The sequence below is a fragment of the Rutilus rutilus genome, assembly GCF_951802725.1.
Source record: "Rutilus rutilus genome assembly, chromosome: 15".
NCBI lineage: Eukaryota > Metazoa > Chordata > Actinopteri > Cypriniformes > Leuciscidae > Rutilus > Rutilus rutilus.
The window spans coordinates 11753412-11765607 of record NC_140220.1 but is presented as its reverse complement, the minus strand read 5'-3'; the positions used below and the strand labels follow the sequence as shown (position 1 = coordinate 11765607).

The 12196-nt window shown below is 46.0% G+C and overlaps 1 protein-coding gene across 1 annotated transcript; it reads right to left on the bottom strand.

Moving 5' to 3' along the window:
• Positions 1-1265: 1265 nt before the first annotated feature.
• Positions 1266-11535, bottom strand: LOC311304716 (uncharacterized protein). The gene is made up of 7 exons (XM_084431906.1): positions 11395-11535; positions 11065-11217; positions 10799-10954; positions 10358-10504; positions 10098-10256; positions 1738-1884; positions 1266-1598 (listed from the first exon to the last, which is right to left on the bottom strand). Exons 1-7 carry the CDS (start codon positions 11429-11431, stop codon positions 1363-1365), a joined length of 1035 nt encoding a protein of 344 aa, XP_084288032.1. The 5' UTR covers positions 11432-11535; the 3' UTR covers positions 1266-1362.
• Positions 11536-12196: the final 661 nt, after the last annotated feature.

Sequence of the window (12196 nt, the reverse complement as noted above, 5' to 3'; positions counted from 1 at the left end):
GATATTTATGCTGTTGCTCAGAGTCAAAGGCAGGCTGATATTTCTGATGAGATTTCGTAAGTAGTTCACCAGGAACAAGTCAAAGAATCTCACATCAATGTCAACCATGTAGTTAGAAGGCAGTACTGCAAAAAGAAACAAAAAAAACCAGAAGCAGGTTGAGCCGAACAATTAGTCCAAGTAATTCAATTCTTAAAATAACTACAAATAAGATAATTTTTTTAAATGACCTTTGTAGCCTGTGGTGTAAAATTTAAAAGTTAATGTTAATAGAGTTATTTGCAATCAAAAACAAGCACATAATCAGTCTGTCAATCCTAGTAGCAAAATGCAGGAAAATAAAAGCAAGAAAACCAGATCAAATTAATTAAATGGATAAAACTGATGTTGTAGATTGACACCAGTGTCTCACCTTGACAGAACTGTCCATCCACTGGAAGGGCATTGATACATGTACATGATCCATCAGTGATGACATCACAGGCCTCGTATGAGTGACACGTGTCATTTGGCCAAACAAACAGACCCTCACATTTACACTGATACTGCGTTTGATTCAATGAACACACTGAAAAGCACAAGAAGAGTCCAAACATTAAATAATTTATGTCAGTATTCATGATGTATAGAGTTTATTCTTAGCTATTTAAGATTGCAAAGCAGAGACAGAGCTCGTACCAGTAGTTATGTTGATTTCTGTAATGTTAGTGCTGTCACTGATTATGTAGGGCAAATTAAAAGACATCAGAAGGGTCCTCAGCTGATCAGTGACGCTACTATCCACACTATTGATCTGAATTTCAATCAGATATTCAGTCAAAGGTAGAGTCACTGTAGAAAAAAATCCAGAAATTATGACTGATACCATGCAACACCATTTGTCAAAACTTGGTTCTCGAAGACCAAGATTTGTCACGTGACAGACAGGTTTGGTTCAACTGTCCCCGGATTTTGAAAAAAGCAGAAGTGTGAAAACTGATATCAAATCAATCAAACTTCACAATTGCTTACCATTGCATGGGTTACTGATGCTGATTGGTTGATTCATATTTGTTACAGTAAACCCACTCAAGCAGGAACAGTTGTAACTCCCAATTGAGTTGGTGCAACGAGAGTTTGGACCACAAAACTCTGATGACTTTAGACATTCATGCACGTCTTTATGAAAAGAAGAGTTGAAAAAACAACAACAACGTATTGCTGCAATCAGGAACTTTCATGCTAATGTGAAGATTTAATTTTAAATGTAAATCTTTTTTTTTTTTGTATGGGTGCCAAACTTTAAAATTAGATGATGCATATTAATTGTCAATTATGTGCACCTATACGTTACTTTTCAAAGACATCAAATAATAAACTGTGTTAAATACAATTTGAAAAAATGAAATGGCTGGAAAAAAAACATGCTGTTAACTTCAAACATGATTTGCACAGTAAATTCCATGATTTACCTGTACATGGGTTATTGATGCTAACGGGGAGACTTGAGTTTGCTGAAGTGAATCCATCCAAACATGAACAATTGTAACTTCCTAATTTATTTGCACAGACGGAATTTGGACCACATACAGATGGACTGAACACACATTCATTTATATCTATGACAAAAACAAATGAAAAAAGATATAGGTATAATAGCTCACACTAGTAGTCACACAAACTGTAAAGATATAACAGCTCTGTACACTCAATTTTATGAGACTAAAACAGAAAACAAAATCAGTTGATAATACTCACCCTGACATGAATTGTTGCTGCTCACAGGACTGTCTTTATTGGAGGTATTAAATCCACTCCAGCATGAACACATGTGACTCCCAATGATGTTAATACAATCTGAGTATTGACCACAAACTGACACTGCATCTTCACATTCATTGATGTCTGAAAAGAGGGAGATGGTTTTGCATTAATGCTAAAATCAAAGATTTTCAAACCACCAATAGTAGTTCCCTATCGTCCGGTCACTACGATGTACGTTGTGGTGAACGACGAATAGGAATCTCGCTAGAGAGGCCAATCTACTTCGAGTGAAACTAAAACAAGCCAATACACATTGGCGTGCAATCATTTGCATCAGCTGCGCAGCCTCGCAGCGCGGGTATTTAACGAGCAGCTGGTGTGTTTGCACTTCAGCTTTTTGCTTCGGAGCCAAGCACTTCGATGCGTTCTACAGAGTGTGACTTTGATGAGACGAGCCTTATTTGGACCTTTCCTTCCCGGTGCGGGCGTGACAACACGGCAGCGCGAGCAGTCTTCTTTTCTTTCTCTCTTCTTTTTCTCTGTCTTTTTTGTTTACATACTGAGCAAACAAAAAAGCTGTTATAACAGCTGGTAAGGTGCGCCATCAGAGCGCTCAAAAGCTGTTTTTACAGCTGGTAAGACCTGCCAGCTAGAGAGAGAGAGACAGCGCACAGACAGGTGCACATTCCTGTCTGTGTTCACAGTGACTGTTCCCCTGCGTGTTTCAGCACCAGTGAGAGCAGTCCCTAAAAGAGCTTACACAGATAGAGAGCGTCTTTTTAAAGATGACTTTCTATCTGTGTGTTTCTGGATGCGGTCGTTACCTGGGTTCATGGGATGGTCACGAACGCTGCCTCGTGTGTCTGGGCATTAAACACGCTGAGGCAGCGTTTGTGAGTCATGTACCCATTGTGGGAAGATGACCATCGCGGAGCTGCGGTCGAGACTCACGTTCCTGCAAAGGGGCGGAGTCCCCGTGCCTCTGCCTCGATCCAATCCTCCTCAGAGGGTTGCTTCGGGCAGTGACACGGGTGACCTGAGGATCAAGGTGAGCGCGTCTCCTTCGGGGAACCAACCCCCTAGGAGCCCTCACCCCTCTCACGCTCCGCAGCCAGTTGAGCCCCCATTGGAGAGAGCTGGACCATCCTCGCGGTGTGTACCGGTTGTCTCCTTTGGGGCTCCTTGTGAAGATCAGATGTCGATCGCTGCATCAGAGGGTGGGTCAGACTTCTCCGCGGATGACGACTCGGCACCGCTGCCTCCTTCGGGTGTGCCAGCGGTGCCTGAGACGGACCCAGAGATGATGGCCATGCTTTCCCGGTCTGCCAACGGGGTCGGGCTCGTGTGGAATCCTCCACCGTGTCCCGAACCCTCGAGGTTGGACGACTGGTATCTCGGGGTGGCGCGTGCTGGTTCTCAGCAACCCACCCCAGTGCCTTTCTTCCCGGAAGTGCATGAGGAGCTTACGGGGACATGGACGGCACCTTTCACTGCCAGAAACCGTCCCGGTGGCTCCTCCTCCCTCACCACCCTTGATGGCGGGGCGGCTAAGGGATACACGCGTATCCCGCCAGTGGAACGGGCCGTTGCTATGCAGCTGTGCCCTAAGTCCACTTGGCGTGGAAAACCGTGTCTTCCTTCCCGGGCCTGTAAGTACTAGTCGGATTTAACCGGCAAGGCTTACAAGGCCTGTGGGGAAGCTGCCTCTGCCATGCACGCTATGGCGTTGCTGCAGGTCCATCAGGCCAAGGCACTGAAGGACCTGCACGAGGGTGGTCACGATCCCCAAGTTCTTCAGGAACTTCGCATCGCGACGGACCTCGAGCTTGTGGTGACCGCGCGGTCGGTGGGTCGTGCGATGTCCACCTTGGTGGTCCAGGAACGCCATCTCTGGCTGTGTCTGACCGACATGAGGGAGACCGACAAGCTCCGGTTCCCTAACTCCCCCGTGTCCCAGACCGGCCTCTTCGGCAACGCGGTCGAGAACTTCGCCCAGCAGTTCTCGGCTGTACAAAAGCAGACTGAGGCCATCAAACATATACTGCCGCGGCGGCCACCTCCATCTAAATGGCGCCGTGGAGCCAGTCGCAGGCGGGCCGCCCCGCCCGTCCAGGACCCCGCTAAGAAGGGCGGCAAAGCCAGGAACAAGCGGCCCTAGGACGGGCGACCCAGAGATGGCAGGGACTGCTCTCCATGAGACGATGACCGCATCGCTCAATCCCCCGGAAGAGGGCCGGGTGGAAAATCCTTGTTTTCCATTTGTTTTTGTTCCGCCGCTGGCCTCAAAACCAGCGGTACCCAAATTTTCAGTAAAAGAGCAGTTTCTTCCGTCTCTGGGTCCGAAGAGGGCCCGGAGAGCAGTGGGGGGAGAGAATCCTCACCACTCTCATCCGCCTCTTCTATCGCCAGCAGGCAGCAGTGTGCAGTTCGAGAACGCAACCAAGCCGCCTCCTGCACCTCCGGCCTCGTGGAACCAGGTAAGTGTTGCACAGCACACTCAGACTCCGCTACGGGCCACCTCCCAAAGAGAGCCTCCCGAGCCGAGCCCCTGTGTTCCACCTCGCTGCCCCACTCCGGGTACGCCTACGGTCCCTTTGGTCCCGCTTGTACGGTCTCTGCGAGCCTGGCTAGCGCTCCCCAGTCCGTCTCGCTGGCTCATTCGGACTATCAGGCTCGGCTATGCGATTCAGTTCACCCGGCGTCCCCCCAAGTTTCGGGCCATTCACTCCACTACAGTGAGAGCAGCCGATGCCCATGTCTTGCGCGCGGAGATCGCAGTCCTACTGGCGAAGGACGCGATAGAGCCGGTCCCTCCAGCCGATATGAGGTCAGGGCACTACAGTCCCTACTTCATTGTGCCCAAGAAAGGTGGTGGGTTACGACCGATCTTGGACCTGCGAGTTTTGAATCGGAGCCTTCACAAGCTACCGTTCAAAATACTCACGCAGAAACGCATTTTCGAATGCATCTGTCCCCAAGATTGGTTTGCAGCGATCGACCTGAAGGACGCGTACTTTCATGTCTCGATTCTTCCTCGACACAGGCCGTTTCTGCGCTTTGCGTTCGAGGGTCGAGCATATCAGTACAAGGTCCTACCCTTCGGGCTGGCCCTGTCTCCCCGTGTCTTCACGAGAGTCACGGAGGGGGCCCTTGTTCCCATGAGAGAACAGGGCGTTCGCATTCTCAACTATCTCGACAACTGGCTCATACTAGTACACTCTCGAGATCAGTTATGCGAACACAGGGACCTCGTGCTCAGGCACCTCAGCCAGCTGGGCCTTCAGGTCAACTGGGAGAAGAGCAAACTCGCCCCCATGCAGAGGATCTCTTATCTCGGTATGGAGTTGGATTCGGTCGCACTGACAGCGCGAATCACAGACCAACGCGCTCAGTCGGTCCTGAACTGCTTGAAGTTCTTTCAGAGGCTCCTGGGGCATATGGCAGCGGCAGCAGCGGTAACTCCACTCGGGCTGCTCCATATGAGACCGCTTCAGCACTGGCTTCACGGCTGAGTCCCGAGATGGGCGTGGCATCACGGCACTCACCGGGTGACAATCACACCGGCGTGCCGCCAGACCTTCAGCCCGTGGTCAGACCCCTCGTTCCTTCGGGCAGGAGTCCCCTTGGAACAGGTGTCCAGGCATGCTGTGGTATTCACAGATGCCTCTGCCACCGGCTGGGGTGCCACGTACAACGGGCATGCAGTGTCAGGGGTGTGGACGGGCCCCCAACTGCACTGGCACATCAACTGCCTCGAGTTGCTAGCAGTACGTCTCGCTCTGAGCCGCCTAAAAAGGCCGCTACAGGGCAGAAACGTGCTGGTCCGTACGGACAACACTGCGACCGTTGCGTACATCAACCGTCAAGGTGGTCTACGCTCCCGTCGCATGTCACAACTCGCCCGCCATCTCCTCCTTTGGAGTCAGAAGCATCTGAGGTCGCTTCGAGCCATGTATGTCCCCGGTGTGCTCAACCGTGTGGCCAACGAGCTATCACGAGCTGTGCTCCCGGGAGAATGGCGACTCCACCCCCAGGTGGTTCAGCTGATCTGGAGAGAGTTCGCAGAGGCTCAGGTAGACCTGTTTGCCTCCTCAGAAACCTCCCACTGCCGGTTGTTTTACTTCCTGACCGAGGGAACACTCGGCACGGATGCACTGGCACACAGCTGGCCCCGGGGCCTCCGCAAATATGCATTTCCCCCAGTGATCCTACTTGCACAGACCCTGTGCAAAGTCAGGGAGGACGAGGAGCAGGTCCTTCTGGTGGCTCCTTATTGGCCCACCCGGACTTGGTTCCCAGAACTCATGCTCCTCGTGACAGTCCCTCCCTGGCCCATTCCTCTGAGGAAGGATCTTCTGGCTTATGGCACCCGCGTCCAGACCTCTGGAAACTCCATGTCTGGTCCCTGGACGGGACGCGGAGGTTCTAGGTGACTTACCCCCAGAGGTACTGAACACCATAACTTCTGCGCGAGCGCCGTCTACGAGACGTGCGTACACCTTGAAGTGGAACCTGTTCGTCGAGTGGTGTTCCTCCTGCAGAGAGGACCGCCGAAGATGTTCGATAGGCTCAGTGCTTTCCTTCTTGCAGCAAGGGTTGGAGCGAAGGCTGTCTCCCTCCACCCTTAAGGCGAGACACGGCAGGCAAAAACATCGTTTTTTTTTTACTGGTCAATTTTGAGATTTTGGGATATTTGTCTTCAATAACATGTCTTCTTTCAGACTTGTGTTGAAAAAAAGTCCGAAATACACATTTAGGTCTTTATTTTATTACACTTTGTCTGTTTGCGTCTGTAGATTTCTCATAAATTCAACAAAAGTTGGCGTTCTAAATCAACATGCTGCTCCGCGATCTCTGCCGGCACCCTTTCATCACAAGCACCGTTAGGAAGCTCTCTCTCTTGTGTACAATCCTGTCGGATCGAAATATGGTCATTTCCTTTTTATCAGCAACCAATCGTGAAAGTAAAAGGGCTGAATGTCATTGGCTGATGAAAAATCTTTAAAGCCCGTTTTTTCAAGTCCGAAATCTCCACTTCAGTAGCACCTATATACACCAAACTTTCCAGACTTGTACCTAGTTATATTATGAAGACATTTACAGAGGGATTTGTAAATATATTATTCCTAGCCTGATTTATATAACATTTTATTCCAAAAAACATGGCGAAAATCATTTTTTTAAGGCTATTGACAGTATTTTCTGATTTACAGGATAACAAAAGTAGATATCCATAAATCCCTCTGTAATTTTTTTCCCATCTAATATGTGAACACAATGAAACATTTTTTTTTAACCTGGCTTTATCCAATACTCAGATATCGTTTTTTAAAATATATGCAAATTAGTGCATATTTGATTAGATGTTGCCTGATTTGCATATTTTAACATTAAATTACAGAAAACTTGTAATATATTTTTTTCTCATCTTAATGTAGGTAATCAACTGGGAAAGTTTCATGGTGATATCTGCTAGTTAAATATTTTACCCTATTCACCTGTAGTGTCTCGCCTTAAAGTACATGCTGCTGCTATTTCAGCTTATCATGACCACATAGATGGCAAAACAGTTGGAAAGCACGACCTGGTCGTCAGGTTCCTTAGGGGGGCGAGACGATTAAATTCTCCTCGTCCCCCCTCCATACCCTCTTGGGACCTTTCCCTGGTGCTCCGAGCACTTCAGGATGCTCCCTTTGAGCCTTTGCAGTCAGCAGACTTACAGCTTCTCTCCTTGAAGACTTTGCTGCTGATTGCACTGGCCTCAATCAAGAGGGTAGGGGACCTGCAAGCATTTTCGGTCAACGAATCGTGCCTAGAGTTCGGGCCGGGTGACAACCATGTTGTACTGAGACCCCGGCCTGGCTACCCAAGGTTCCTACCACTCCCTTTAGAGATCAGGTAGTGAACCTGCAAGCGCTACCCCTGGAGGAGGCAGACCCAGCCCTGGCTTTGCTCTGTCCCGTTCGCGCTCTGCGTATGTACGTGGACAGAACTCAAAGCGTCAGGACCTCAGACCAGCTCTTTGTCTGTTATGGTGGCCAGCAGAAGGGAAAGGCTGTCTCTAAGCAGAGGATGGCCCAGTGGATGCCATCGCCTTGGCTTACCAAGCTCAAGGCGTGCCCTGCCCGCTCAGGTTGCATGCACACTACACGAGAGGCGTTGCTTCCTCCTGGGTGCTGGCACGTGGCTCCTCGCTAACAGATATCTGTAGAGCTGCAGGATGGGCGACACCTAACACGTTCGCTAGATTCTATAGCCTACGTGTAGAGCCTGTGTCCTCCCGCGTTCTCGACCTAAACGGGTAGAAGCACTGTGAGTACCGGTTCTGTCGGCTTGCTGCACCCTACTGTGCACCCTTATTGCTCCAGAGTCAAAACCTGTTGAGTCCTCCAAACACCCTCGGCCCGGACATGGCGGAGCGTCCAGTGCCAGGCCTTTATCCGCTGAATCCCTGAGAACCGGGTCTAGGCTGGACCCATATGTGTTCCCTGAGGGAGGGAACGGAGACGTACGTCCCGTCGCCACATCTGCTGCTACCCGCCGGGGCGACCAGCTTTCAGGCTTGGCTCCTCAGCAAAAAACTGAAGGGCAATCACACCAGCTGCTTGTTGAATACCCGCGCTGCGAGGCTGCGCAGCTGATGCAAATGATTGCACGCCAATGTGTATTGGCTTGTTTTAGTTTCACTCTAAGTAGATTGGCCTCTCTAGCGAGATTCCTATTCGTCGTTCAACAAGACGTACGTCTCCGTTCCCTCCCTCAGGGAACGAGGGTTAACATATGTAACCGAGACGATCTTTTCACATTTGTTAGGCCCTAGGCAAATACTTAATTGCTCATTTGTCGCATATATTGACTAAAATCCAAATCTTAGATACAGCTTCCAGTAGAAACAATATTTGATTAACGTTCTCTTTCAGACAATTGCAATTTTGTCCACAGGGGGAGTCGTTCTGACTTTTCTGACCACTGTTGCTTTTTTGTTGGTTTCTGTGTACTTTGGCTTTTTGCCATCTCCTTTTTTGTAATTTTGTTACGCTGCTTGAGTTTTTGAGGGAACATCTGACTAACCTGTTTGTTTCTGTTCAAAGGACTAACATCATTCTGTAAATGGTTTTTATTGGAATGAAAATATCCACTTTACCTGACATTTATCAGAGAATTAGGTGTTGAAATATCACTCTCACATTCAGGTATGTTCGCATATGGCAGTTTACAGTTGCCAAGCAACGTTGCGTAACGCAAGTTGCGACAGAGCTCAGCCAATCAGTATTAAGTCAAAACTACATTGTAATCTTTAAAGCTTTTATATATACAATATATATATATTTAGGCGCAGCATTTAATCAGAAGAAAACGTTCAGTTTTGCAGGCAATCAGTCCAGCACAGTACTTTTACAATGATAAGCCAATGGTGTTATGAATCCCACCAACAGAATGATTTTTGATTGACAGCCTCTCATTAGCATGTTGAGCAAATAAAATAAAATAAAATAGAGGTGTTTCTCCAGAGAAGGCAAGGGAGGCAGTACCTCCTCAAAAAATTGCAAAAGAAAAGAATCTATATTACAATAATAAAACCACACATATATTACTAAATATTACATTAAAAAGTGTATAAATAACTCGTTTTTCAAAAGTAACACTGTCCAACAACGACACCAGTGGATAAAGTTACAGCGGGACGCTGCGTTTCTCTTGCCTCCCCTGAGCCCATTGAGTTTTAACAGACCCCCTAAAGCATGCAGTGGATTTGGTGGGGGGTAATTGAGAATGAATGGGTGGAAAATCACGTGAGAGGAGGCAATGCTACCATCGTGCTATGATTGGATGTGATTGGTTATGATTGGATATGATTGGTTTGTGTGAAAAATCCTGCCTCTTGTTTTCGGGCGCGTTCGTGAATCGGTCTAATCCTATGGCGAGACGGGTAAGTTATATAGGCAGATGCGCCGCTTATTCTAGCGGGCTCTGCGCTGGATTCAACGGGATGCGCGCCGATTGGTTCGGGCAGATATGCCGAATCACCATAGGTTTGTGCAGTTTACACTGCTCAGCCAATAAGCTCATACATATCCCTGCACTATTATGGCTTGTGCAGTTTCACTGCATGATTCAATAAAAGGCTTCAATATTCAGAGAAAAATGAGTTTTTCCCATAGTGTCTAGCGACACAATACGAGTGAACCGTATCGATAGGGAACACTCAATAGACAATTTAACAACTTTAAAAACTTGATTTTCAACACAGGTTTCCAAACCACCAAATGTGTCAAGTGTCACTGAGTAAAACCATACTGGTCATGTTACTACAATTACAATCAGTACATTTGTGATCTAATGTGATTTCTTACCTCTCTGGCAAAGCGAACCCTCTGAAGGGAGAGCTTGAATACATCCACAAGTGCCTCCCACAATCTCATCACACTCATGATAGGCCCTGCAGGTGTCATTGGGCCAAACATGACGCTCCTCACACTTGCACTCATATTGTGTTCCATTTAACCCACACACTGTAATACAATAGGATTTATTAATCTGTGTTCAAACTGTCAATTTGTCCTAATACTGAACTCATCTTAGTAAGTGACATGATAAAACATTCAGCTCTCACCAGTAGTCATGTCGATATCTGTGATATTTATGCTGTTGCTCAGAGTCAAAGGCAGGCTGATATTTCTGATGAGATTTCGTAAGTAGTTCACCAGGAACAAGTCAAAGAATCTCACATCAATGTCAACCATGTAGTTAGAAGGCAGTACTGCAAAAAGAAACAGAAGCAGGTTGAGCCGAACAATTAGTCCAAGTAATTCAATTCTTAAAATAACTACAAATATATATATATATATTTTTTTTTAAATGACCTTTGTAGCCTGTGGTGTAAAATTTAAAAGAACATTAATGTGTTGTTAATAGAGTTATTTGCAATCAAAAACAAGCACATAATCAGTCTGTCAATCCTAGTAGCAAAATGCAGGAAAATAAAAGCAAGAAAAACTGATCAAATAAATTAAAGGGATAAAACTGATGTTGTAGATTGACGCCAGTGTCTCACCTTGACAGAACTGTCCATCCACTGGAAGGGCATTGATACATGTACATGATCCATCAGTGATGACATCACAGGCCTCGTATGAGTGACACGTGTCATTTGGCCAAACAAACAGACCCTCACATTTACACTGATACTGCGTTTGATTCAATGAACACACTGAAAAGCACAAGAAGAGTCCAAACATTAAATAATTTATGTCAGTATTCATGATGTATAAAGTTTATTCTTAGCTATTTAAGATTGCAAAGCAGAGACAGAGCTCGTACCAGTAGTTATGTTGATTTCTGTAATGTTAGTGCTGTCACTGATTATGTAGGGCAAATTAAAAGACATCAGAAGGGTCCTCAGCTGATCAGTGACGCTACTATCCACACTATTGATCTGAATTTCAATCAGATATTCAGTCAAAGGTAGAGTCACTGTAGAAAAAAAATCCAGAAATTATGACTGATACCCTGCAACACCATTTGTCAAAACTTGGTTCTCGAAGACCAAGATTTGTCACGTGACAGACAGGTTTGGTTCAACTGTCCCCGGATTTTGAAAAAAGCAGAAGTGTGAAAACTGATATCAAATCAAACTTCAAAATTGCTTACCATTGCATGGGTTACTGATGCTGATTGGTTGATTCATATTTGTTACAGTAAACCCACTCAAGCAGGAACAGTTGTAACTCCCAATTGAGTTGGTGCAACGAGAGTTTGGACCACAAAACTCTGATGACTTTAGACATTCATGCACGTCTTTATGAAAAGAAGAGTTGAAAAAACAAAACAATGTATTGCTGCAATCAGGAACTTTCATGCTAATATGAACATTTAATTTTAAATGTAAATCTTTTTTTTTTTTTGTATGGGTGCCAAACTTTAAAATTAGATGATGCATATTAATTGTCAATTATGTGCACCTATACGTTACTTTTCAAAGACATTAAATAATAAACTGTGTTAAATACAATTTGAAAAAATGAAATGGCTGGAAAAAAAACATGCTGTTAACTTCAAAAATGATATGCACACTAAATTCCATGATTTACCTGTACATGGGTTATTGATGCTAACGGGGAGACTTGAGTTTGCTGAAGTGAATCCATCCAAACATGAACAATTGTTACTTCCTAATTGATTTGCACAGACGGAATTTGGACCACATACAGATGGGCTGAACACACATTCATTTATATCTATGACAAAAACAAATGAAAAATAATATAGGTATAGCTCAGACTAGTATTCACACAAACTGTAAAGATATAACAGCTCTGTACACTCAATTTTATGAGACTAAAAGAGAAAACAAAATCAGTTGATAATACTCACCCTGACATGAATTGTTGCGGCTCACAGGACTGTCTTTATTGGAGGTATTAAATCCACTCCAGCATGAACACATGTGACT

Excerpts from the sequence above, each read along its gene's own strand:
- LOC311304716 (XM_084431906.1), bottom strand. The coding sequence starts at position 11,431 with ATGAATCAACCAATCAGCATCAGTAACCCATGCAATG. Across the intron at positions 11,218-11,394 it reads CATCAGTAACCCATGCAATG|TGACTCTACCTTTGACTGAA; the intron begins GTAAGCAATTTT and ends TTTTTTCTACAG. Across the intron at positions 10,505-10,798 it reads GGATGGACAGTTCTGTCAAG|TACTGCCTTCTAACTACATG; the intron begins GTGAGACACTGG and ends TTCTTTTTGCAG.